We start from the raw sequence: 25445 nt of genomic DNA on the forward strand, positions 1-25445 counted from the left end.
AAAATAAAACACTAAATAAATGATTAAGCGATTGCTCACTCATAAGTTAACTGATAGAGATGTGTTTTGAGACTAACTTTGAATAATGACAATGAATGACAGGTACGTATCTGTAGTGGGAGTTCATTCCAGAGTTTAGGGCCAGCAACACTAAAAGCTCTGTCACCTACAGAACGTAATTTTGCAGATGGAACTGCTAGGAGATGCGAATTTGAGGAGCGTAAAGTGCGTGACGGAACATAGCTCTGAAGTAAGTGAGTCAAGTATGTGGGGGCGAGGCCATGGAGAGACTCATAGACAAGCACCAGTATTTTATAATGCACTCTAAACTGTACTGGAAGCCAGTGAAGATCCCTCAGCACAGGTGTAATATGTTCGACAGATCTTTTACGGGTCAGCACCCTGGCTGCAGAGTTTTGGACATACTGTAATCTGTTTAAAAGCCGGTTAGGGAGACCATATAACATTGCATTACAATAATCGATACGGGATGTCACAAACGCATGAATAATAGTCTCAGCAGCAGTAAAAGAAAGAAAAGGGCGAATTCTTGAAATGTTCTTAAGATGGTAAAAGGCGGTTTTGCATATATTTTTGATGTGAGGCTCAAATGACAGTGTTGTGTCCAGAATGACACCCAGATTTCGAACCTGAGCAGAGGAAGAAGTAACAAAACCCGGTATAGAAAATGAATGTTACTGAGCTTCCTGACAGTCGCAGGTGAGGAAATCAGTATGGCCTCAGATTTAGTGCTATTTAGGCTCAGGAAGTTTTCACTCATCCAGGCCCGTACATCAGTCAGACATTCGATTAGTACAGTGGGAGGAAGAGTATGAGATGGTTTGGTGTAGATGTAGATTTGAACATCATCTGCAAAACAGTGAAACTGGAGCCCATGCCTTCTAATTATGTTACCCAGAGGGAGCATATACAATAAAAAGAGCAAGGGGCCAAGCACTGAACCCTGAGGGACACCACGGGACAACACACACGGATCAGACCGAAATCTCCCGACCGAAACAAACTGCTGCCTATCTGTAAGGTAAGATTGGAACCAATTAAAAGCAGTGCCGTTGATGCCAATCAATGTTGCAAGCCTAGTAAGTAGCAAGGTATGGCAAACCGTATGAAAAGCAGCAGTAAGATCTAATAGAATCAACACATTCAGCATCCCCTGGTCAGCAGCTAATAGCAAATCATTCACCACCTTAACTAATGCTGTTTCCGTACTATGGTTCTTCCTGAAACCAGACCGGAACACTTCAAACAGTTCATTTGATTCCAGGTGATCATTAAGCTGAGAAGCAACAGTTCGCTCTAACAATTTGGCCAAAAAAGGAAGATTAGAGATTGGCCTAAAGTTAGCAAAGTTGTCAGGGTCTAAGCCAGGTTTTTTTAACACAGGAGTAACAGCTGCCAGCTTCAAACACGCTGAAACCAATCCTGAAGTGAGTGATGCATTTATGGCCTTTGTAATAAGGGGACAGATAGCAGGAAGGCAAGATTTCACCCATTGTGTTGGGATGGGGTCTAACTGACATGTAGTGACTCTTGAGTTTAAAATGAGCTGACTGACATAACCCTCATTAACAGTAGAAAAAGTGGAAAGATGACTACCAGTAAATTGTACAGAGAGAGAATGAGGATTCACAGAAGGTGGAATAATAGGAAACTGTGCATATATGGAATCAATTTTATGATTAAAAAAGTCCAAAAACTGTGAGCAGAGTTCAACTGAAGGTGTTAATGGAAAGCAATTCAGTGGGCGTATCAACTTATTGACTGTTCGAAAAAGAGCTCTGGGATTGCCATTTGAGTGTTGAATGAGGTTAGAGTAGTCAAATGTTTTTGCTTTTTTCAGTGCCTCTTTATAACAGCCAACGTGATCTTTATAAGCGAGTGCATGCACCGTCAAGCCAGTTCTCCTCCAGCGACGCTCAAGCTGACGACCTGCAGCTTTTAGTTTACGCAGCTCTGGTGTGTACCAGGGTGCGGGTTGTGTAAAGGTTACTTTGCGAGTCTTTAGTGGTGCCAATTCACTAAAGATTGCAGAGAGGGTACTGTCATAGTGAGCCACAAGCTGGTCCGTGTTGTGACTATCACGATCAGTTTGATCAGTCTGACTGAGCATGTCCATGAGGAGAGAAGGAGTGATATTTCTAGTGTCCCTAAATGAGAACTGGTGTGATTTACGCTGCCCACGCTGAAGACATGGTATGGCAAAATTAAAAAACACAGCCTTATGATCAGAAATAAACAGTTCAATACCATGCAGGTTAGTGGGAGCGATGCCAACAGTACAGACAATGTCCAGAGTATGACCTTTGTTTTGAGTGGGAAAAGTTACATTCTGAGCGATGTCAAAACATTTAAGGAGATCTAAGAAACTTTTAGCAAATGAGCAGTTTTCAGAATCAACATGAATATTAAAATCACCAAGCAGCAGTACATTAGAGTACACAGGTATAAAAGAGGTGAGCATGTCAGAAAATTCAGAAATAAAAACAGGTGATAATTTCGGTGGCCGGTAGATGAGCAGAATTAAAACAGATCTAGAGGCAGAAATGAGCAGTGCAAGACATTCAAATGTGGTCACAGGGGGAAGTGGGATCGTTCTAACTTTAAGATTAGTCCGGTACACCACAGCAAGTCCCCCACCCCGACCCGATAAACGTGATTGCGATACATATAAATAATCAGCAGGTAAAGTTTGGTTCAATGCAACATAATCATTGGGTTGCTGCCAAGTTTCAGTTAAACAAAGCAGATCAATATTGCGCTCCACAATAACATCAGCAATGAGTGATGCTTTGTTATTAAGAGAGCATACATTCAGTAAAGCACATTGAACATTAGAGTCAGTGTTCGGTGGAGACAGATTTATTATTTTAACATATTGAAGTATCCGACCACTAGCTTGTGTAGATGAGTCGAACGTTTCCGTGGGAATTTTAGGACGACATGGCGACCAAAGTGTGGGAATATTATTCAAATGCTGTTTGTAGACGAACGTCCGACCTGATCCTCGGTGGCAGTATTTAGGTCTCCGCAGGATGCCAAGGTTGCGAAGATGATAAAGTGAGTCAGATGGTTTAAAGTAAGTGTTTTGTAGTGCATATAGTTCACTAAAAGAGTACCTTACAGTTCTTACAGCCATGCTTAAAGCCTCCGTGGTAGGTAACACAGCAAGTCCACCAGAGACGCAGAGCAGGAATTATTCCAGATATCCCAGTGAGAACCAGCAAACCCAGTCGCAGAAAAAGCCGACTCAGATCGATGTAATTATGACACTATGTCACAAATCACTCCACAGAGAATAATCACCAAAGCTCACACTGTAATCCAGAAAGTAAACACCGGTGCAGGTCCACGCCACAGATGAAAAGATCAGGTGTAGCAAGCTTGAGGAAGCAAAAGCTTCTCAAGAAAATAAGATCAGCACAGGAGTGAGCAATAAAAATAAAATAAAAATATATATTTAAAATAACAGCAATTAACAGTTTGTAAGTTTCAACGGGGGAGAAGCGGCAGCCAAACACGCCAGCGTAACTCTCCAACACCTCCCACCAGTATAGGGAGACAGTTATAACCAGTACAGAGCGTTTATAACCAGTACAGAGCTCTTATAACCAGTACAGGGCGTTTATAACCAGTACAGAGCACCTATAACCAGTACAGAGCGTTTATAACCAGTACAGAGCTCTTATAACCAGTACAGGGCGTTTATAACCAGTAAAGAGCACCTATAACCAGTACAGAGCGTTTATAACCAGTACAGAGCACCTATAACCAGTACAGAGCTCTTATAACCAGTACAGAGCGTTTATAACCAGTACAGAGCTCTTATAACCAGTACAGAGCGTTTATAACCAGTATAGAGTCAGGGCGCATCATCCTGCTATGAGAGGCCACAGATATCAGGGAAGCGTCTCCATAAAAGGGTGAACATGGTCTTCAACCATGCTTAGGTAGGAGCTCCGTATCAGAGTAACATCCACATGGATGGCAGGACCCGAGGTTTCCCAGCAGAACGTCCACAGAAGCTCGTCTGTTGGATCGGACCACACGGGCCAGCCTTCTCTCCCTACGTGCATCAGTGAGCCTTGGCGCTCATGACCCTATCGCCGGTTTACCACTGTCCCTTCCTTGGAGCACTTTTGATAGATACTGACCCCTGCAGACCAGGATCCAAACGTGCATCCATTTTTCTGCTTCTAACATCAACTAACAGGTGCTGTGATGAAGAGATAATCAGTGTTATTCACTTCAGCTATCAGTGGTCATAATGTTATGCCTGGTCGGTGTGTGTGTGTGTGTGTGTGTGTGTGTGTGTGTGTGTGTGTAAATACGTATATGGTAATAGAATTGATAGCCTTTATTAGTCATGTATACATGTACAGGTGTGCAGTATTCCAGCTGTTACGCCCCTGGAGCAAACAGGGTTAAAGGTCTTGCTAAAAGGCAGAACTGGGATTCGAACCCTCAACCTTTCGATTAATAGGGCCTGAAGCTCCTCCCACTGTCCCGCTCTACACTAGAGGTTAATGATGCTGAGAGCAGCAGTGATGATGCACACATTGTGACATCATCATGATGACATCACCACACTCCAAACCTCTGGTATAAATAGCCGCGTTTCGTGTGTTTGTGCTCATTTGATCTGAGACGCCGAGACAGTAAGCAGCATGAACATGTTCTCCTGTTGGACTTCTCCATCTGACGATGACGAGCCGCACAGGCGGGTAAACGAACCGGAGAAGAAGGTAAAGAAGAGAAAATGGTGGCAGAGACGCCAGAAGGTGGAGATGCAGGACGTGGAGGGTCAGGAGGGAAGCGGGGTAAAGGGTGAAGAGATGGGGCAAGGAGTGAGGCAGAATGTTTTAGAGGACCAGGCAGACCAAATACCAAAGATGGAGAAGCAGGTGGTTCTGGGAAAAACCAAACCTGAGAAGAAAGTAAAGAAGAGAAAATGGTGGCAGAGACGCCAGAAGGTAGAGATGCAGGACGTGGAGGGTCAGGAGGGAAGCGGGGTAAAGGGTGAAGAGATGGGGCAAGGAGTGAGGCAGAATGTTTTAGAGGACCAGGCAGACCAAATACCAAAGATGGAGAAGCAGGTAAAGAAGAGAAAATGGTGGCAGAGACGCCAGAAGGTAGAGATGCAGGTGGCCTCACGGGACCTGGTGGAAGAACCAGAGCAGGTCGTCCTAAAGGACCAGAGGAGGGAACCAGTAAACAAGGTGGTTCTGGTTTCTGAGATTGAGATGAAGAAGTTAGAGCAGGTGGACCCAGTGGAGCAGGTGGACCCAGTGGAAAAACCAGACCAGGTCGTGAAGAAGGCCGAAAGGCAGGTGGACCCAGTGGAAAAACCAGACCAAGTCGTGAAGAAGGCCGAAAGGCAGGTGGACCCAGTGGAAAAACCAGACCAGGTTGTGAAGAAGGTAGAGAGGCAGATGGCCCCAGAGGAAAAACCAGACCAGGTTGTGAAGAAGGTAGAGAGGCAGGTGGACCCAGAGGAAAAACCAGACCAGGTTGTGAAGAAGGTAGAGAGGCAGATGGACCCAGAGGAAAAACCAGACCAGGTTGTGAAGAAGGTAGAGAGGCAGGTGGACCCAGAGGAAAAACCAGACCAGGTTGTGAAGAAGGTAGAGAGGCAGATGGCCCCAGAGGAAAAACCAGACCAGGTTGTGAAGAAGGTAGAGAGGCAGGTGGACCCAGAGGAAAAACCAGACCAGGTTGTGAAGAAGGTAGAGAGGCAGGTGGACCCAGAGGAAAAACCAGACCAAGTTGTGAAGAAGGCCGAGAGGCAGGTGGACCCAGAGGAAAAACCAGACCAGGTTGTGAAGAAGGCCGAGAGGCAGGTGGACCCAGAGGAAAAACCAGACCAAGTTGTGAAGAAGGCCGAGAGGCAGGTGGACCCAGAGGAAAAACCAGACCAGGTTGTGAAGAAGGTAGAGAGGCAGATGGCCCCGCTGAACCTGGTGGAAGAACCAGAGCAGGTCATCCTAATAAACCAGTGGAAGGAACATGTAAAAAATAGGGTTTGTTTCTTTGAGAATGAGATAAAGAAGGCCGAGAGGCAGGTGGACCCAGTGGAAAAACCAGACCAGGTTGTGAAGAAGGTAGAGAGGCAAGTGGACCCAGAGGAAAAACCAGACCAGGTCGTGAAGAAGGCCGAGAGGCAAGTGGACCCAGAGGAAAAACCAGACCAGGTCGTGAAGAAGGCCGAGAGGCAGGTGGACCCAGAGGAAAAACCAGACCAGGTTGTGAAGAAGGTAGAGAGGCAGATGGCCCCGCTGAACCTGGTGGAAGAACCAGAGCAGGTCATCCTAATAAACCAGTGGAAGGAACATGTAAAAAATAGGGTTTGTTTCTTTGAGAATGAGATAAAGAAGGCCGAGAGGCAGGTGGACCCAGTGGAAAAAACAGACCAGGTTGTGAAGAAGGTAGAGAGGCAGGTGGACCCAGAGGAAAAACCAGACCAGGTTGTGAAGAAGGTAGAGAGGCAGGTGGACCCAGAGGAAAAACCAGACCAGATCGTGAAGAAGGCCGAGAGGCAGGTGGACCCAGAGGAAAAACCAGACCAGGTTGTGAAGAAGGTAGAGAGGCAGATGGCCCCGCTGAACCTGGTGGAAGAACCAGAGCAGGTCATCCTAATAAACCAGTGGAAGGAACATGTGAAAAATAGGGTTCGTTTCATTGAGAATGAGATAAAGAAGGCCGAGAGGCAGGTGGACCCAGTGGAAAAACCAGACCAGGTCGTGAAGAAGGTAGAGAGGCAGGTGGACCCAGTGGACACAGTGTTAAAACCAAAGCAGGTAGGAAAGAACCAGATTGAAATAAAGAAGCCAAATTTAGAGGAGAAAATGGTCCTCAAAAACCTGGAGAGGATGGAGAACAAAAGGCTGGAGAAGCAGGTGCTTCAGATGGACCAGATGACAAAAGTAGAAGAACGAGTGGATCAGGTAGGTTTGAAGACTAAGGTTAATAAACCTGAGAAGCAGGTGTGTCTACAGGACAGGCAGGTGGTTCTAGTGAACCGGGTGAAGGAACCAGACAGGGATGAAGCACCTGAGCACCAGTGGACAGAACTGGAGGAGCCAGCAGCTTTGGAGCACCAAACATGGAAACTGAAGGAGCAGAACCTGGATAGAGGATGCACTGAAGGTACATTTGAGGGATTTTATAGATGGATGGTGGTGATCTGATGAAGGTGAACGTTACAAACTGAATCAGGTTGCATTTCTCCCTCAGATCCACTGAAGAACATCTCCGAGGCGTCTTCAAACAAACCGGACCACGAGCAGCTGCAGGACGACGTTCTTGTTCCCCCCATCGTCGAAGCCCAACCTGGAGAGTCCGGGGCTCTGATGGAGACCGCGCGTGAAGATGAAGGTCTGGTTTCAATTCAGAAATACACGTTATACACGCTAGGTGGAGTAACGCTGGAGTTTCCTGTAACACGTGTGCATGTCGGCTCTGTGTTGCTGTGTAGGTGTCCCGATGCCGAAGTCGAGAAGAGCCAGCCTGAGAACCAAACGGTTCCAGTTCTTCAACGCCTGAAGCTAAGGTGGTGACGATCCGGAGATCATCCAATCACACGCCGACTTTTCCAACATCAAAATAACAATAAAGTGCCTTCATGAACATGTTGGTTGGTTTGATTTTGTGTACGTTGGGTATTGAGGGTGGACCGATAAAGATCCAATCGCTCCGATCCCCCTTTTCCACCGACGTGGAACGGTTCCGGTTCTGGTTCCAGATAAAAGAGGTTCCAGACAGCGAACTAGCGTCTGATCTGGTGTCAAGTGTAGAGGTTTGGGTGCTGTGCTGGTGTCTCGTATGCAGTGTTGCCAATTTATCCACTTTGTCGCTGTATTTAGCGACTTTTTTTCTTTTCTTCAAAAAAGCGACTAGCGACAATTCTAGCGACTTTTTCTGGTGTAGATAAGATAAGATAAGATAAGATAAGATAAGATAAGATAAGATAAGATAAGATAAGATAAGATAAGATAAGATAAGATCGCCTTTTATTATCCCACAGTGGGAAATGTGCAGTGTTACAGCAGCTTTTAAGAATACAAAAAATAGAAAAAGACAAAGTGTTTACATGTATGTACACATGTTAAGAAGTAAGAATATGTAAAAATTACAAAAATATAAACAGTATTAATAGAGGAAGTTAACCAAAAATTGCACAGTTATTAAAAATATTGCAAACTGGCAACCCAAGATGGCAGCATAGATAACTTGCTCCCGATCAGTACTCGATAAAAAAAACCCGAATTCGATTATTTCGATAAAAATTAATACATCTGAAACAGAGATGGAAAGGGGAGGAAGACCAAGACGACAAATAAACCAAAAGAACCCGAAAAAACAACCCGAATTGACCGACGGAGACGGAGGCGATACAGCAGATGACATGGAGGGAGAGGAAGAGTGCATGGAGTCCGAGGCGGCTGCGGTGATTCGAACAGTAATGAAAGACATCGTTAAGGAAATCCAGGACTTTAAAACCGAACTGAAAATAGAGTTCACCACATTCAAAGAAGAAATGAAAAAAGAAATGAAAAAAAGAACTGGAGGATTTTAGGAAGGACATTAACCGGCGGCTCACGGAAACAACGACAGAACTAAACACACGAGCTACAAGAATCACGGAAACTGAACAGAGAATCGAAGAGTTAGAAAACTGGAACATGGAGGCAAAAGAGGCTCTGCTTCAATCTATAAAACCACAGAGAACACTACAGGATATGCTGCCAGACCAAGAGGGAAGAAATCGGCGGAATAACATCCGCATCTTTGGCATGAAAGAGGGAGCAGAGGGCAGCTCGGTAACACAATTCATTAAACAACTTCTGAAAAACTAACTGCCTCTGCCGACAAACATGGATCTACAAATACAGCGGGCACACCTATAAAAATATATAAAACCTATAACCAGTACAGAGCGTTTATAACCAGTACAGAGCTCTTATAACCAGTACAGAGCGTTTATAACCAGTACAGAGCGTTTATAACCAGTACAGAGCGTTTATAACCAGTACAGAGCTCTTATAACCAGTACAGAGCATTTATAACCAGTACAGAGCACTTATAACCAGTACAGAGCTCTTATAACCAGTACAGAGCTCTTATAACCAGTACAGAGCGTTTATAACCAGTACAGAGCGTTTATAACCAGTATAGAGCTCTTATAACCAGTACAGAGCTCTTATAACCAGTACAGAGCGTTTATAACCAGTACAGAGCTCTTATAACCAGTACAGAGCGTTTATAACCAGTACAGAGCTCTTATAACCAGTACAGAGCTCTTATAACAAGTACAGAGCTCTCATAACCAGTACAGAGCTCTCATAACCAGTACAGAGCATTTATAACCAGTACAGAGCGTTTATAACCAGTACAGAGCGTTTATAACCAGTACAGAGCGTTTATAACCAGTACAGAGCTCTTATAACAAGTACAGAGCTCTCATAACCAGTACAGAGCTCTCATAACCAGTACAGAGCATTTATAACCAGTACAGAGCGTTTATAACCAGTACAGAGCGTTTATAACCAGTACAGAGCTCTTATAACCAGTACAGAGCGTTTATAACCAGTACAGAGCTCTCATAACCAGTACAGAGCATTTATAACCAGTACAGAGCACTTATAACCAGTACAGAGCTCTTATAACCAGTACAGAGCTCTTATAACCAGTACAGAGCACTTATAACCGGGGTGCACAACATACGGCCCGCGGGCCAGATCCGGCCCTGCAAAACTCTCGATCCGGCTCGCCAAATGAAGTGCTGATGCATTTTTAAATAAATGATACTGTCACTTTAAATTCACCGGGTAATCCCATGAAATTGTGACTGAAAAGTAAATGATGTAAATACAAGTTACTTCAGCGGTACCATGTGTTTGTCCAAACCAAGTACGAGTAAACAAAGAAAAGTGGATCTCGAGCAGAGGAAATTTAACCCTGAATGGACATACAGGTATTTTCTTGTCTGCTGTGCTTGCGACCACATTAACCAGTTGCTTGAGACCACATTAACCAGTTGGTGTCAGACCAACATATTTCTTGTAAGTACCTGATTTTGTGTAACTGTATTTAGTGCTGGGCGATTTTCCCGATTAATTCGGTTAATTCGAATGAACGTTTTCACATGATGTTAGAATGTGACAATAGCGATTGTTTACATACTTTATATTTTAATTAAAATACCAACATGTCACGAGGCAGAAACTGGGGCAAAAGGGCAAAAACAGTGTACAAAATCAGGTAGAGTCCAAAACCAGAAGATAAACAGACAGGCAGCAAACGGAAGACAGCAAGGATTATACACGGTAATGGTTAGATTTAGAAATAAGGAGACAAACACGATCGACAAAACTTCACAACGAGACTAAAACAGAAGAATTTAAATAAGATTCATGGAACCGAACACAGCTGAACTGAATCAAAACTCCGGTGAGCGCGATCAGGATTGGCTGACCGGGGACATGTGGTAGTCACGTGACAGTCCAGGGGCTCATGGGAATTGTAGTCCATATGGTTAGACGTGCAATGTGCCCCGTCCATCCACCCCCCCAGTCACAAGAAGACAAAATCAAAGCTGAGCTGAGTGCTTATTCGATGTCCACCCCCAGTGTAGATACTGATACAGACTCACTTATATGGTGGAAACAGTAAACAGGCTCGTGTTCCTTTTAAAAAACCTGTAAAGAACTATTTGTGGTTTTGCACTTTTCTTATGCTGCACATTATTTAAAGTGAGTTGTTTGTGAGCTTTTTATATAAAGGATATAGCTAATTACGATTTCTATTTTGTTCAAATTATTGTTAATTATTGTTATATTGTTATTGCTATAAAGTTTGAGTTACTTGAAAGGATAATTAGGTGGTGCTGTTACTATTTTTGCATTTCTGCAGTCTTTTAAATTAAAATTTTTCAATTGCATTATACAAAAAAAAAAATTTGCAATCGCAATCGAGAATCAATAATACATTTGAAAATAATCGATTTTTTTTTTCTCAATATCACCCAGCCCTAACTGTATTACAACTTCATGTGGACAGGTCTGTAAAAATGAAATGTGTGGCCCTCTGGTTTAGGTGTTTATGTGAAATCGGCCCTTGGTAAAAAGAAGTTGTGCACCCCTGACTTATAATTAGTACAGAGCACTTATAACCAGTACAGAGCGTTAATAACCAGTACAGAGCGTTTATAACCAGTACAGAGCTCTTATAACCAGTACAGAGCATTTATAACCAGTACAGAGCTCTTATAACCAGTACAGAGCTCTTATAACCAGTACAGAGCGTTTATAACCAGTACAGAGCTCTTTTAACCAGTACAGAGCTCTTATAACAAGTACAGAGCTCTCATAACCAGTACAGAGCTCTCATAACCAGTACAGAGCATTTATAACCAGTACAGAGCGTTTATAACCAGTACAGAGCGTTTATAACCAGTACAGAGCTCTTATAACCAGTACAGAGCGTTTATAACCAGTACAGAGCTCTCATAACCAGTACAGAGCATTTATAACCAGTACAAAGCACTTATAACCAGTACAGAGCGTTTATAACCAGTACAGAGCTCTCATAACCAGTACAGAGCACTTATAACCAGTACAGAGCTCTTATAACCAGTACAGAGCTCTTATAACCAGTACAGAGCGTTTATAACCAGTACAGAGCGTTTATAACCAGTACAGAGCTCTCATAACCAGTACAGAGCACTTATAACCAGTACAGAGCTCTTATAACCAGTACAGAGCTCTTATAACCAGTACAGAGCTCTTATAACCAGTACAGAGCTCTTATAACCAGTACAGAGCGTTTATAACCAGTACAGAGCTCTTATAACCAGTACAGAGCGTTTATAACCAGTACAGAGCTCTTATAACCAGTACAGAGCTCTTATAACCAGTGCAGAGCGTTTATAACCAGTACAGAGCGTTTATAACCAGTACAGAGCTCTTATAACCAGTACAGAGCTCTTATAACCAGTACAGAGCGTTTATAACCAGTACAGAGCACTTATAACCAGTACAGAGCTCTTATCACCAGTACAGAGCTCTTATAACCAGTACAGAGCGTTTATAACCAGTACAGAGCTCTTATAACCAGTACAGAGCTCTTATAACCACACTGTAAACCCCAACAAAGGTGCCAACTCATAATATTTATAGGCATCACACTCAGAATCCCGTTTTTAGTCTGCCAAACTAAAAACATATGGGTATTGAGGACAATAAATTGGCTTATAGTTTATACGGGTATAATAATTATACATTAACAATGCCGTTGTGTCAAATATTTTGAGTTAATTGTGACGTTCATTAAGTTTTGACGTCATTTACGTCCTGACGTCATTGTTTTTTGTTTCTGGTTGACGCACAAATTGAAAAAATTAAGATGGTTACCCGATGCGGTGGAGGTGAGAGCAGTGCAAATGCGGGCAAAACGTTATTAAATTAGGCTTTTGGTCATATCATCATTTTGTAAGTATTTGTCAGGAACAAAGGCATTTATTGTTTGAGATCGTACTTTTTGAAAATAGTGACCGTAGTGGCTCAAAGTGGAGTTGGCGGGCTACCTAAAGTGAAAGTTAACGGTTAGGTCACATGTTGTTGGACAGAGTCGAGCTTGGTCAGTGTTCGACTGTGATTATTCTCATAAGTATTTTATCCCTGCTCGTGTTAAGCGGTCTAATCTGGTAAGTAAAACATTTTCATTAATCACCAAAAACGATAATGCAGCTCGTTGTAGTTTTCGAAGTATTTGCTAACTCTGTTTCAGTTTAGCCGGCTCATCTTTATTAAAAAGTTCATTATTAGCAATTACTATTACTTAAAGGCTACCAGAACCAAAAAAATAATATTTTTATTGTATGTTTAGTACTATTGCCCATGCATTTGTGGAACCAACATGTTATTAAGTATTAAACGTAAGGTACCGATTTAAAATGTTTGTCTCATATGCAATGCATCCAGACCAATACAATATAATAACAGTCTTGTATTATTTCTTTCATATGTTGTAGGTTCAAGTGGAAGGTGCATGGCCTAGAATTTGAAGAAGCTCCCGAGTCTTGTGTAAATTCAAGTTTGATATTCTTTGATTATTTACTACATATAAGCCTTGATAAAACACACTCCTGACTGACATAATGCATTCATATTAAATATATGCTGTCTTTTTGTCTGCTTCTGTTTTTAAGGTTGGCTGTTGGCACCATAGGTTGCTGCTCTGGTCGGTCTGTTTTGGTGAAAACTTAGGTTAGATGAGCCTTTATTGTAAGATTGTTGTATAATTTACCTTTTTATGTCAGGGGATCAAATTGTGTACTAAATTGAACGTGACTGTAAAACATTTATAGTTTATTTTTTAATTAGTTTTGGACTTCTTTTTTTGCAGGGCCATATGGGGTCTGACTGACAAACCTAGTGTACTTCTTCACTTCAACTGCTGAGGTACATATTGACTCTGGCATATTAAATATCAACACTTAGACATCACAATTATTGGTTATTAGCTGTATTTAATTTAAAGAACTCTTAGATACTATTTGCATTTTTTAAATTTCAGGATTAAATTTATTCAATGGAGTGGAAGTGCAGGCTTTGCTCTCTAACTTTAAACACAAGAGCAAAATTATTCACACACTACCGTCTGCATCATGGCAGTTATTCCAGAGTTAGTCCTTTGCCATGTCTTTACGACAATTGTATTTGCACATTTCCATCATTCAGCGCAATGAAAACTCATATTTCTCGGTATCACAACGATGCAGATAAATTTGTGCGCGAAGAGGCACAAGTATATTTCACATGCACTTTGTGTGACTTTAAGAAGCTTTTTAGTGAGGCCACACTTTTCAGTCATTTACGAAGCCATTTAAGAATGCATGAAATGGTGGAATGCCCCTTCAAAAACTGTAACTACCGCACAAATGCTTACTCATCATTTAATGCTCACAAAAGTAGGCAACATCTTGGTGGTTCGGACTTTGATGAAAATGTTGTCTCAGCAGTAAATGACGACACTATTGAAACATCTTCTGTTATGCATTCTGATAAAGGCCTTGCTCATTGTGAGGATACAGAGATGTTTGAAGATCTAGAGGATGATAATAGTCAGTGGGATCTTGATGATTTGAAAGCACAGTTGCATCTTAATCTGGCTTCTTTATTTTTAAAGATGAAAACGGTACTTCATGTTTCAGACATGGCAACTCAAGAAATAGTTGAGCATTTGACTCAGTTATTCACTTTGTCCCAACCTCTCATCAAAAGAACAATTGAGAATGTGTTTCAGAACCATAGCGTAGAAGCTTCTGAAACATTAGTAAACGAGATAGTTGGTTCTGTAATCAACAGTAACATTTTTGCCACTACAACAGCTAAAGGAGAGGTATTTTCCTCACACAAGAGACGCAAAACATTCATTGAGAAAAAATTTCCTTTTGTTAGTCCTGTTCAGTATGTTATTGAACCAGGGCACACAACAGTACATATTTCAGTTCTTCAGATGATTCAACAAATATTTAAACACACTGACGTTCTAGACAAAATGAGTGAATCAAAGGCAAGCCAAACTGGTCATTATGCAAGCCACCATGATGGCTCATATTTTAAAGATAATGCCTTTTTTTCTTCAGAGGAGCTATGTTTACCTCTACTCTTGTACATCGATGACATTGAAATAGCAAATCCTCTTGGCACATCACGAAAAATTCACAAACTAAGCACAATATACTGGATTTTTGCTGATCTCCCAAGTAAACACAGATCTGCCTTGCATGTCATTCAACTGGCAACTCTATGTAAAGTTTCAGACCTTGACAGATTCGGGTATGAGAGAGTTCTTCGTCCTTTACTCAAAAACATTCGTACCCTTGAAGAAGATGGAGTATTCATAGAGTCTCTTGGGAAAGCAGTTCGTGGCAGTGTAATGTGTGTGGTGTCTGACAATCTTGCAGCTCATTCTTTGGCAGGTTTTGCTAAATCTTTTAGAGCCACTAATTTTTGTAGATTCTGTACTGCAACTCAAGATCAGTTGCAAACACATGAAGTTAGTGATGGGGAATTTACTTTGAGGACAAAATCGAGTCATGATGATGGTGTGCAAGCAGTGACGGAGGGACAGTGCCAGCAACAGTGTGGAGTCAAAAAAGACTGTGTTTTTAATCAGTGTCTAGAATATTTCCACACAGTTACAGGGTTTCCACCCGATGTTCTCCATGATCTGTTTGAGGGCATTGTACCTGTAGAGCTGGCCCTGTGTTTAGGCGAGATGATCCGCTGCAAATATTTTAGTCTTGAGGATTTAAACAGACGAATATATTCCTTTCCATACAAGCACACAGACAAGGTTGACAGGCCCCAACCTATCCCAAAAACATTTGTGGCAAAGCACACTATAGGCGGCAATGGCCACGAAAATGCAACTTTGCTGAGACTACTACCTTTGATTATTGGTGACAAAATTCCTGAGGGTGATGGGGCATGGTCCGTTCTCATGGATTTAAAAGACATAGTGGAATTAATGTTATCTCTGACATTTACAGAAGAAACCATTCAGTATTTGCAGTCAAAGATACAGGATCATAGACAAATCCTGCAGGAAGTTTTTCCACATTTTCAACTCCGTCCTAAACATCACTACATAGAGCACTACCCTCATCTCATTCGCTGTTTTGGACCCCTTGTTCACTATTGGACAATGAGGTTTGAGGGAAAACACCGCTTTTTCAAGCGTGTTGTTCATGACACACAAAACTTCAAAAATGTACTAAAAACATTAGCTACCAGACACCAGCACATGGTGGCTTTTTACCTCAGCTCTCCATCTTTTTTCAAACCTCACCAGCAAACCTCTAATGTCACATCTGTAAATGTCTCAACACTTCCTGATACAGTAAAGGAATATTTTAAAGAAAAGACAGACAGTTCCATCATTTACTCAACATCAAGAGTCAATATTGATGGTACTGACTTTAGTGTCGGAATGTTTGTAGCTGCTGGCTATGAGGGGGGTTTGTCACAATTTTGCAAGATTGAAAACATATTTCTCGTGGACAACCGGGTCACTTTTCTCACTCGAGATCACAAATCCGACTACATCGAGCACCTGCGATCATATGCACTTTCAGCTGGGAATTTAATAGTGCGAACCATATCAGAGCTCAATGATACTTTACCACTTTCTGCTTACACCATTGAAGGCCAACTGCTCCTAACACTGAGAAGATACATATTGGTGAACTAATAGTTTGAAGCCTGTAGTGCCTTGCAGTCTTTTGGTGGCATATTTCACTCTTCATTCATAAGAAAAAAGACAGTACATTTGTTTTCTAAAAGTGTTTAATGGTCACTACTTTTGTTTATACAGAAGACACGTGGAACGACAATCAAGATGACTGCCCCCCAGAAGTTTTTGCTGCGTGTGAATGTGACTACAGATAGTGCATGGAAGCTAACACTAACACAGCGCCCAGCATCTATAGATGAATTAAAGAGAATTATGCAAGAAAAGTTTAAACCCAGACTGGATGGTGTTGACTTTTCTCTGCAATATGAGGACCCTGACTTTGATGGGATGCTGACTGTTCTTACAAATATTGAGGAATTACCAGAGAAAGGAATGCTAAAAGTGGTCCGATCAGAAAGTGATGATAACTCGTCATTGGCAAGCTCAGACACAGAGATACTACCACACGTGCCCCTAAACGATCGTCAGAAGCACTGGCCCAACACTTTTGTTGTCCCGGCTTTTTCTTTTGAAGTAGAGCATGTGCTCGAAGAAGGAAACCAGGTGTATAGAGAGTATGGCAAAAGATTAAAGTTAACCCGATCTCAAACTCACTGTGTTCTGGATAAAATGGCTGAAACAATCTATAGCTACAAACCATACCCAAATGAAAGTCAACTGGCAAAGGCAGCAGAAGCCCTAGTTAATGCCCATCCTTGTCTCACAGAGCACGGTAGTCACATTCCTTGGTATGGCTGGAAAGTCCGCTTGACGCACAAGATGGGGAATTATCGAACAATAATGGCCAAATCTGGCTGTGCAGAGGTTGCTGTCAACACAGGCAGGAGGAGTAAAAACAACCCTGACAGTGCCCATCCTCATTCCAACATCAAGAAAGCCAGACGTTCTGAAATCAACTTTCTTCCTAACTTTCCTAAAGGGGAGAATCAGACGTCCCTTGAACAGATGAGATTACAGGTAATGGAAGAAAGTGAAAAGATGGAAATAAACCAGATGTTCATAGAAAAATGCATGCAGACAACTTTTGCTTTACGACGCCAAGAGATTGTCAAGGGAGATCTACTGGTAAAGGATCTTTTGATCAGATGGCCAGCACTGCAGACTGAGTCACAGGTAACATTTTTTTTTATATTGAGTTGTGTATGGCCATTTGTTCTACAAGTAGTTATCTATGTGTTTGCAGGTGTTTGCTGAATTTCACCGTATTACCAACGTGAACCTGAGGAACACGTTCTATGCAGAGTTTGATCGCCATACACCGACATTGATTGGATTGTACAGACAGAAGGCATCACGCACCGGCAAGATAGCAGAGTCGCTACAGAAGATTCTTCGAGCCTATGACATTCAGGTATGTTCTGTTTTAATGGTTTATCTGTCTTTTAATTAAGTGTTGGGTGTGCCATAGGACTGTATGTGTTGTGGCATACTTTAATTTATGTGCATTTGTACCAATCCTGTTTTATGTTTATATATTTATATATATATATATATATATATATATATATGTGTGTGTGTGTGTGTGTGTGTGTAGTTCCTTCCACTGTTCTTTGCGTGCGCGTGTATAACCCTTCTTTCCTTTTATCGTTTTTTTTGTCAATTTAGGAAGAACAAGACATCCATGTGAGACGCATCTTGTCTCTCCGTGCACTTTCCATCTACCTACGAGAAGATGACTCGGACCTCTTTAAAAGCTGCAATGTATGAATTACTTATAACACCTTTCTAGTTAGTTTATAGATGTACTTAAATACTGGTAATTATTATTGTTAACGTGGCTCTAATTAGACCACTTATATCTTGCAGCAAGACGGAGAACCAGATGTCTCTGAGTGTCCTCTTGCTCTCCTCACTGCTTCTGAAGACATATTCACACCTGGCGATGTCTCTGTTGTTGTTGAAGGGAACATTGTTATGAGTGAAATTCCAAAAATGCTTGATGCATTCTTACTGTTGTTTGGCCTGATTTATGTGTTCAATATCGAGTATCCAAAAAAGCTTGAAAACACGTTTACCTTTATCCAGAAGATTATGGTTTGCCTTGATGATCAAACGGCTCTGAAGCCATGCCTGCTTACTCTAAAAAATGAGCTCTTTAAAGAGTAAAACAAGTTTCCAGCTCACTGTTACTGCCAGTGCTGTCTGCAATTTTTGTATACAAAATATTTGTTACTGCACGATGTGCCAACATTGTTTTCTCAGGGTGCTTTTTATAATTGCACTTTATTTAAATGCACTTTGTTTTTTTTGTAAAAGCAGAGTACTGGCAAAAACATAAAATGTTCAGAAAAATATTTATAAAGGTTCAAGCTAAAGTGATTTTTTATTTACATTTTGTTTGTTTGGGCCAGTTTGGTTATATTTTGTTGACAAGGAAAAATACTGGTTGTTAGTTCCATTCTCACCATCACACATTAATTTTGTATTAAATAATTTAATAATTCATGTTTAGATCTCAGCCAGGATGGACCTCACTAGGATAAAACAAGGACTGAAGTTAGAACTAATAAATAAAATTGGGATATGATTTCTAAATTACTGCATTTCATGCACACTATTAATTGATAACCTAAGTTTTGTTAGATTGAAAGAATGTTGTGAATATTATCACAGAATACTGTGAAGGTCTGATGTTTAAAAATGTTTTAAAAAGCAATATATTTTAAATAAAAAGTTCCTATTTTGATCTGCCCATGGTTTTTTTTTTTTTTTTTACTTTTAGTACCATTAATGTTTTGAGTTAATTGTATTTGTAAGTGGTCATGTAATAACACATTAACTGAGTTTCGAATTATTATATTGTAGGTCTAGTAAATCTAAATGAATAGTGTTTTGCAAGTTAAAAGTATTACAATCTATAAACATTATGTATTGAAAGTAACTATAAACTTTAAGTTAATAAATGCTAAATTTTTAATTAATATTAAACACAACTGTGACAGGTGAAAGTATAAATTTAAATAAATTAAAAAAAATAAAACATTAACTTAAAATGTATTAGGTAATCAGTTACGACAAAAGTTTTGAGTTCTGTGAACTTATTTGGTTTTACAGTGCAGTACAGAGCACTTATAACCAGTACAGAGCACTTATAACCAGTACAGAGCGTTTATAACCAGTACAGAGCGTTTATAACCAGTACAGAGCTCTTATAACCAGTACAGAGCGTTTATAACCAGTACAGAGCTCTCATAACCAGTACAGAGCATTTATAACCAATACAGAGCACTTATAACCAGTACAGAGCTCTTATAACCAGTACAGAGCTCTTATAACCAGTACAGAGCACTTATAACCAGTACAGAGCTCTTATAACCAGTACAGAGCGTTTATAACCAGTACAGAGCTCTTATAACCAGTACAGAGCGTTTATAACTAGTACAGAGCTCTTATAACCAGTACAGAGCGTTTATAACCAGTACAGAGCGTTTATAACCAGTACAGAGCGTTTATAACCAGTACAGAGCTCTTATAACCAGTACAGAGCGTTTATAACCAGTACAGAGTCAGGGCGCATCATCCTGCTATGAGAGGCCACAGATATCAGGGAAGCGTCTCCATAAAAGGGTGAACATGGTCTTCAACCATGCTTAGGTAGGAGCTCCGTATCAGAGTAACATCCACATGGACGGCAGGACCCGAGGTTTCCCAGCAGAACGTCCACAGGAGCTCGTCTGTTGGATCGGACCACACGGGCCAGCCTTCGCTCCCTACGTGCATCAGTGAGCCTTGGCGCTCATGACCCTGTCGCCGGTTTACCACTGTCCCTTCCTTGGAGCACTTTTGATAGATACTGACCCCTGCAGACCAGGATCCAAACGTGCATCCATTTTTCTGCTTCTAACATCAACTAACAGGTGCTGTGATGAAAAGATAATCAGTGTTATTCACTTCAGCTGTCAGTGGTCATAATGTTATGCCTGGTCGGTGTGTGTGTGTGTGTGTGTAAATACGTATATGGTAATAGAATTGATTGCCTTTATTAGTCATGTATACATGTACAGGTGTGCAGTATTCCAGCTGTTACGCCCCTGGAGCAAACAGGGTTAAAGGTCTTGCTAAAAGGCAGAACTGGGATTCGAACCCTCAACCTTTCGATTAATAGGGCCTGAAGCTCCTCCCACTGTCCCACTCTACACTAGAGGTTAATGATGCTGAGAGCAGCAGTGATGATGATCAGCACCACTCTCAGCTACATGCACACATTGTGACATCATCATGATGACATCACCACACTCCAAACCTCTGGTATAAATAGCCGCGTTTCGTGTGTTTGTGCTCATTTGATCTGAGACACCGAGACAGTAAGCAGCATGAACATGTTCTCCTGTTGGACTTCTCCATCTGACGATGACGAGCCGCACAGGCGGGTAAACGAACCGGAGAAGAAGAGAAAATGGTGGCAGAGACGCCAGAAGGTGGAGATGCAGGACGTAGAGGGTGGGGAGGGAAGCGGGGTAAAGGGTGAAGAGATGGGGCAAGGAGTGGAGCAGAATGTTTTAGAGGACCAGGCAGACCAAATACCAAAGATGGAGAAGCAGGTGGTTCTGGGAAAAACCAAACCTGAGAAGAAAGTAAAGAAGAGAAAATGGTGGCAGAGACGCCAGAAGGTAGAGATGCAGGACGTGGAAGGTCAGCAGGGAAGCGGGGTAAAGGGTGAAGAGATGGGGCAAGGAGTGGGGCAGAATGTTTTAGAGGACCAGGCAGACCAAATACCAAAGATGGAGAAGCAGGTAAAGAAGAGAAAATGGTGGCAGAGACGCCAGAAGGTAGAGATGCAGGTGGCCTCACGGGACCTGGTGGAAGAACCAGAGCAGGTCGTCCTAAAGGACCAGAGGAAGGAACCAGTAAACAAGGTGGTTCTGGTTTCTGAGATTGAGATGAAGAAGTTAGAGCAGGTGGACCCAGTGGAGCAGGTGGACCCAGTGGAAAAAACAGACCAGGTCGTGAAGGAGGCCGAAAGGCAGGTGGACCCAGTGGAAAAAACAGACCAGGTCATGAAGAAGGCCGAAAGGCAGGTGGACCCAGTGGAAAAACCAGACCACGTCATGAAGAAGGCCGAAAGGCAGGTGGACCCAGTGGAAAAACCAGACCAGGTTGTGAAGAAGGTAGAGAGGCAGGTGGACCCGCTGAACCTGGTTGAAGAACCAGAGCAGGTCATCCTAATAAACCAGTGGAAGGAACATGTAAAAAATAGGGTTCGTTTCATTGAGAATGAGATAAAAAAGGCCGAGAGGCAGGTAAACACAGAGAAAAAACCAGACCAGGTCGTGAAGAAGGCCGAGAGGCAGGTGGACCCAGAGGAAAAACCAGACCAGGTCGTGAAGAAGGCCGAGAGGCAGGTGGACCCAGAGGAAAAACCAGACCAGGTTGTGAAGAAGGTAGAGAGGCAGATGGCCCCGCTGAACCTGGTTGAAGAACCAGAGCAGGTCATCCTAATAAACCAGTGGAAGGAACATGTAAAAAATAGGGTTCGTTTCATTGAGAATGAGATAAAAAAGGCAGAGAGGCAGGTGGACCCAGAGGAAAAAACAGACCAGGTCATGAAGAAGGCCGAGAGGCAGGTGGACCCAGTGGAAAAACCAGACCAGGTTGTGAAGAAGGTAGAGAGGCAGGTGGACCCAGAGGAAAAACCAGACCAGGTCGTGAAGAAGGCCGAGAGGCAGGTGGACCCAGAGGAAAAACCAGACCAGGTCGTGAAGAAGGCCGAGAGGCAGGTGGACCCAGAGGAAAAACCAGACCAGGTCGTGAAGAAGGCCGAGAGGCAGGTGGACCCAGAGGAAAAACCAGACCAGGTTGTGAAGAAGGTAGAGAGGCAGATGGCCCCGCTGAACCTGGTGGAAGAACCAGAGCAGGTCATCCTAATAAACCAGTGGAAGGAACATGTAAAAAATAGGGTTCGTTTCATAGAGAGTGAGATAAAGAAGGCCGAGAGGCAGATGGACCCAGTGGAAAAACCAGACCAGGTCGTGAAGAAGGCCGAGAGGCAGGTGGACCTAGTGGAAAAACCAGACAAGGTTGTGAAGAAGGTAGAGAGGCAGGTGGACCCAGAGGAAAAACCAGACCAGGTCGTGAAGAAGGCCGAGAGGCAAGTGGACCCAGAGGAAAAACCAGACCAGGTCGTGAAGAAGGCCGAGAGGCAGGTGGACCCAGAGGAAAAACCAGACCAGGTTGTGAAGAAGGTAGAGAGGCAGATGGCCCCGCTGAACCTGGTGGAAGAACCAGAGCAGGTCATCCTAATAAAGCAGTGGAAGGAACATGTAAAAAATAGGGTTCGTTTCATTGAGAATGAGATAAAGAAGGCCGAGAGGCAGGTGGACCCAGTGGAAAAACCAGACCAGGTTGTGAAGAAGGTAGAGAGGCAGGTGGACCCAGTGGACACAGTGTTAAAACCAAAGCAGGTAGGAAAGAACCAGATTGAAATAAAGAAGCCAAATTTAGAGGAGAAAATGGTCCTCAAAAACCTGGAGAGGATGGAGAACAAAAGGCTGGAGAAGCAGGTGCTTCAGATGGACCAGATGACAAAGGTAGAAGAACGAGTGGATCAGGTAGGTTTAAAGACTACGGTTAATAAACCTGAGAAGCAGGTGTGTCTACAGGACAGGCAGGTGGTTCTAGTGAACCGGGTGAAGGAACCAGACAGGGATGAAGCACCTGAGCACCAGTGGACAGAACTGGAGGAGCCAGCAGCTTTGGAGCACCAAACATGGAAACTGAAGGAGCAGAACCTGGATAGAGGATGCACTGAAGGTACATTTGAGGGATTTTATAGATGGATGGTGGTGATCTGATAAAGGTGAACGTTACAAACTGAATCAGGTTGCATTTCTTCCTCAGATCCACTGAAGAACATCTCCGAGGCGTCTTCAAACAAACCGGACCACGAGCAGCTGCAGGACGACGTTCTTGTTCCCCCCATCGTCGAAGCCCAACCTGGAGAGTCCGGGGCTCTGATGGAGACCGCGCGTGAAGATGAAGGTCTGGTTTCAATTCAGAAATACACGTTATACACGCTAGGTGGAGTAACGCTGGAGTTTCCTGTAACACGTGTGCATGTCGGCTCTGTGTTGCTGTGTAGGTGTCCCGATGCCGAAGTCGAGGAGAGCCAGCCTGAGAACCAAACGGTTCCAGTTCTTCAACGCCTGAAGCTGAGGTGGTGACGATCCGGAGATCATCCAATCACACGCCGACTTTTCCAACATCAAAATAACAATAAAGTGCCTTCATGAACATGTTGGTTGGTTTGATTTTGTGTACGTTGGGTATTGAGGGTGGACCGATAAAGATCCAATCGCTCCGATCCCCCTTTTCCACCGACGTGGAACGGTTCCGGTTCTGGTTCCAGATAAAAGAGGTTCCAGACAGCGAACTAGCGTCTGATCTGGTGTCAAGTGTAGAGGTTTGGGTGCTGTGCTGGTGTCTCGTATGCAGTGTTGCCAATTTATCCACTTTGTCGCTGTATTTAGCGACTTTTTTTCTTTTCTTCAAAAAAGCGACTAGCGACAATTCTAGCGACTTTTTCTGGTGTTAAGATAAGATAAGATAAGATAAGATAAGATAAGATAAGATAAGATAAGATAAGATAAGATAAGATAAGATCGCCTTTTATTATCCCACAGTGGGAAATGTGCAGTGTTACAGCAGCTTTCAAGAATACAAAAAATAGAAAAAGACAAAGTGTTTACATGTATGTACACATGTTAAGAAGTAAGAATATGTAAAAATTACAAAAATATAAACAGTATTAATAGAGGAAGTTAACCAAAAATTGCACAGTTGTTAAAAATATTGCAAACTGGCAACCCAAGATGGCAGCATAGATAACTTGCTCCCGATCAGTACTCGATAAAAAAAACCCGAATTCGATTATTTCGATAAAAATTAATACATCTGAAACAGAGATGGAAAGGGGAGGAAGACCAAGACGACAAATAAACCAAAAGAACCCGAAAAAACAACCCGAATTGACCGACGGAGACGGAGACGATACAGCAGATGACATGGAGGGAGAGGAAGAGTGCATGGAGTCCGAGGCGGCTGCGGTGATTCGAACAGTAATGAAAGACATCGTTAAGGAAATCCAGGACTTTAAAACCGAACTGAAAATAGAGTTCACCACATTCAAAGAAGAAATGAAAAAAGAAATGAAAAAAAGAACTGGAGGATTTTAGGAAGGACATTAACCGGCGGCTCACGGAAACAACGACAGAACTAAACACACGAGCTACAAGAATCACGGAAACTGAACAGAGAATCGAAGAGTTAGAAAACTGGAACATGGAGGCAAAAGAGGCTCTGCTTCAATCTATAAAACCACAGAGAACACTACAGGATATGCTGCCAGACCAAGAGGGAAGAAATCGGCGGAATAACATCCGCATCTTTGGCATGAAAGAGGGAGCAGAGGGCAGCTCGGTAACACAATTCATTAAACAACTTCTGAAAAACTAACTGCCTCTGCCGACAAACATGGATCTACAAATACAGCGGGCACACCTATAAAAATATATAAAACCTATAACCAGTACAGAGCGTTTATAAGCAGTACAGAGCGTTTATAACCAGTACAGAGCTCTCATAACCAGTACAGAGCGTTTATAACCAGTACAGAGCTCTTATAACCAGTACAGAGCGTTTATAACCAGTACAGAGCTCTTATAACCAGTACAGAGCGTTTATAATAATAATAATAATACATTTATTTTATAAAGCGCCTTTCACGAGACCCAAGGCTACTGTACAATAAAAACAATAGAAATTACAGAGAGCATCAACATAAAACAGTAATGTGCATGTAAATAAAATAGATAATAATGTCATGATTAGGATAGTAATGGTATAAAAGTAGAGTAAAATACAAGATAAGACAAAATTAAAACAAAACAATGAAAATGTAAGATGAAAATAAAACACTAAATAAATGATTAAGCGATTGCTCACTCATAAGTTAACTGATAGAGATGTGTTTTGAGACTAACTTTGAATAATGACAATGAATGACAGGTACGTATCTGTAGTGGGAGTTCATTCCAGAGTTTAGGGCCAGCAACACTAAAAGCTCTGTCACCTACAGAACGTAATTTTGCAGATGGAACTGCTAGGAGATGCGAATTTGAGGAGCGTAAAGTGCGTGACGGAACATAGCTCTGAAGTAAGTGAGTCAAGTA

General features: G+C 42.3%; 4 protein-coding genes across 7 annotated transcripts in view; 3 read left to right on the top strand and 1 right to left on the bottom strand.

Moving 5' to 3' along the window:
* Nucleotides 1-25445, bottom strand: part of LOC134310157 (tetratricopeptide repeat protein 24) — a 184471-nt gene that overhangs the window by 112497 nt on the left and 46529 nt on the right. The gene's annotated exons all lie outside the window — the stretch shown is intronic.
* On the top strand, nucleotides 4440-7644 carry LOC134310757 (microtubule-associated protein 1B-like). Its single transcript, XM_062992400.1, has 4 exons — nucleotides 4440-6443; nucleotides 6768-7164; nucleotides 7252-7392; nucleotides 7493-7644. Exons 1-4 carry the CDS (start codon nucleotides 4686-4688, stop codon nucleotides 7558-7560), a joined length of 2364 nt encoding a protein of 787 aa, XP_062848470.1. The 5' UTR covers nucleotides 4440-4685; the 3' UTR covers nucleotides 7561-7644.
* Nucleotides 9667-18927, top strand: LOC134310155 (uncharacterized). Of its 4 annotated transcripts, none has more exons than XM_062991683.1 (8): nucleotides 9667-10079; nucleotides 13049-13100; nucleotides 13226-13283; nucleotides 13423-13478; nucleotides 16399-17391; nucleotides 17462-17629; nucleotides 17884-17979; nucleotides 18085-18927. In XM_062991683.1, exons 5-8 carry the CDS (start codon nucleotides 16423-16425, stop codon nucleotides 18382-18384), a joined length of 1533 nt encoding a protein of 510 aa, XP_062847753.1. In that variant the 5' UTR covers nucleotides 9667-10079; nucleotides 13049-13100; nucleotides 13226-13283; nucleotides 13423-13478; nucleotides 16399-16422; the 3' UTR covers nucleotides 18385-18927. The 4 variants fall into 4 exon arrangements, 3 of the variants coding, with proteins under 3 accessions (XP_062847753.1, XP_062847755.1, XP_062847754.1); XM_062991685.1 differs by lacking the exon at nucleotides 9667-10079 and adding an exon at nucleotides 10744-10769; XM_062991684.1 differs by lacking the exon at nucleotides 9667-10079 and adding an exon at nucleotides 12504-12721.
* On the top strand, nucleotides 20576-23508 carry LOC134310758 (microtubule-associated protein 1B-like). Its single transcript, XM_062992401.1, has 4 exons — nucleotides 20576-21995; nucleotides 22320-23028; nucleotides 23116-23256; nucleotides 23357-23508. The coding sequence occupies exons 1-4, from the start codon at nucleotides 20592-20594 to the stop codon at nucleotides 23422-23424; spliced, it is 2322 nt and encodes a 773-aa protein (XP_062848471.1). The 5' UTR covers nucleotides 20576-20591; the 3' UTR covers nucleotides 23425-23508.

The sequence above is a fragment of the Trichomycterus rosablanca genome, chromosome 3 (assembly GCF_030014385.1).
Source record: "Trichomycterus rosablanca isolate fTriRos1 chromosome 3, fTriRos1.hap1, whole genome shotgun sequence".
Classification (NCBI taxonomy): Eukaryota; Metazoa; Chordata; class Actinopteri; order Siluriformes; family Trichomycteridae; genus Trichomycterus; species Trichomycterus rosablanca.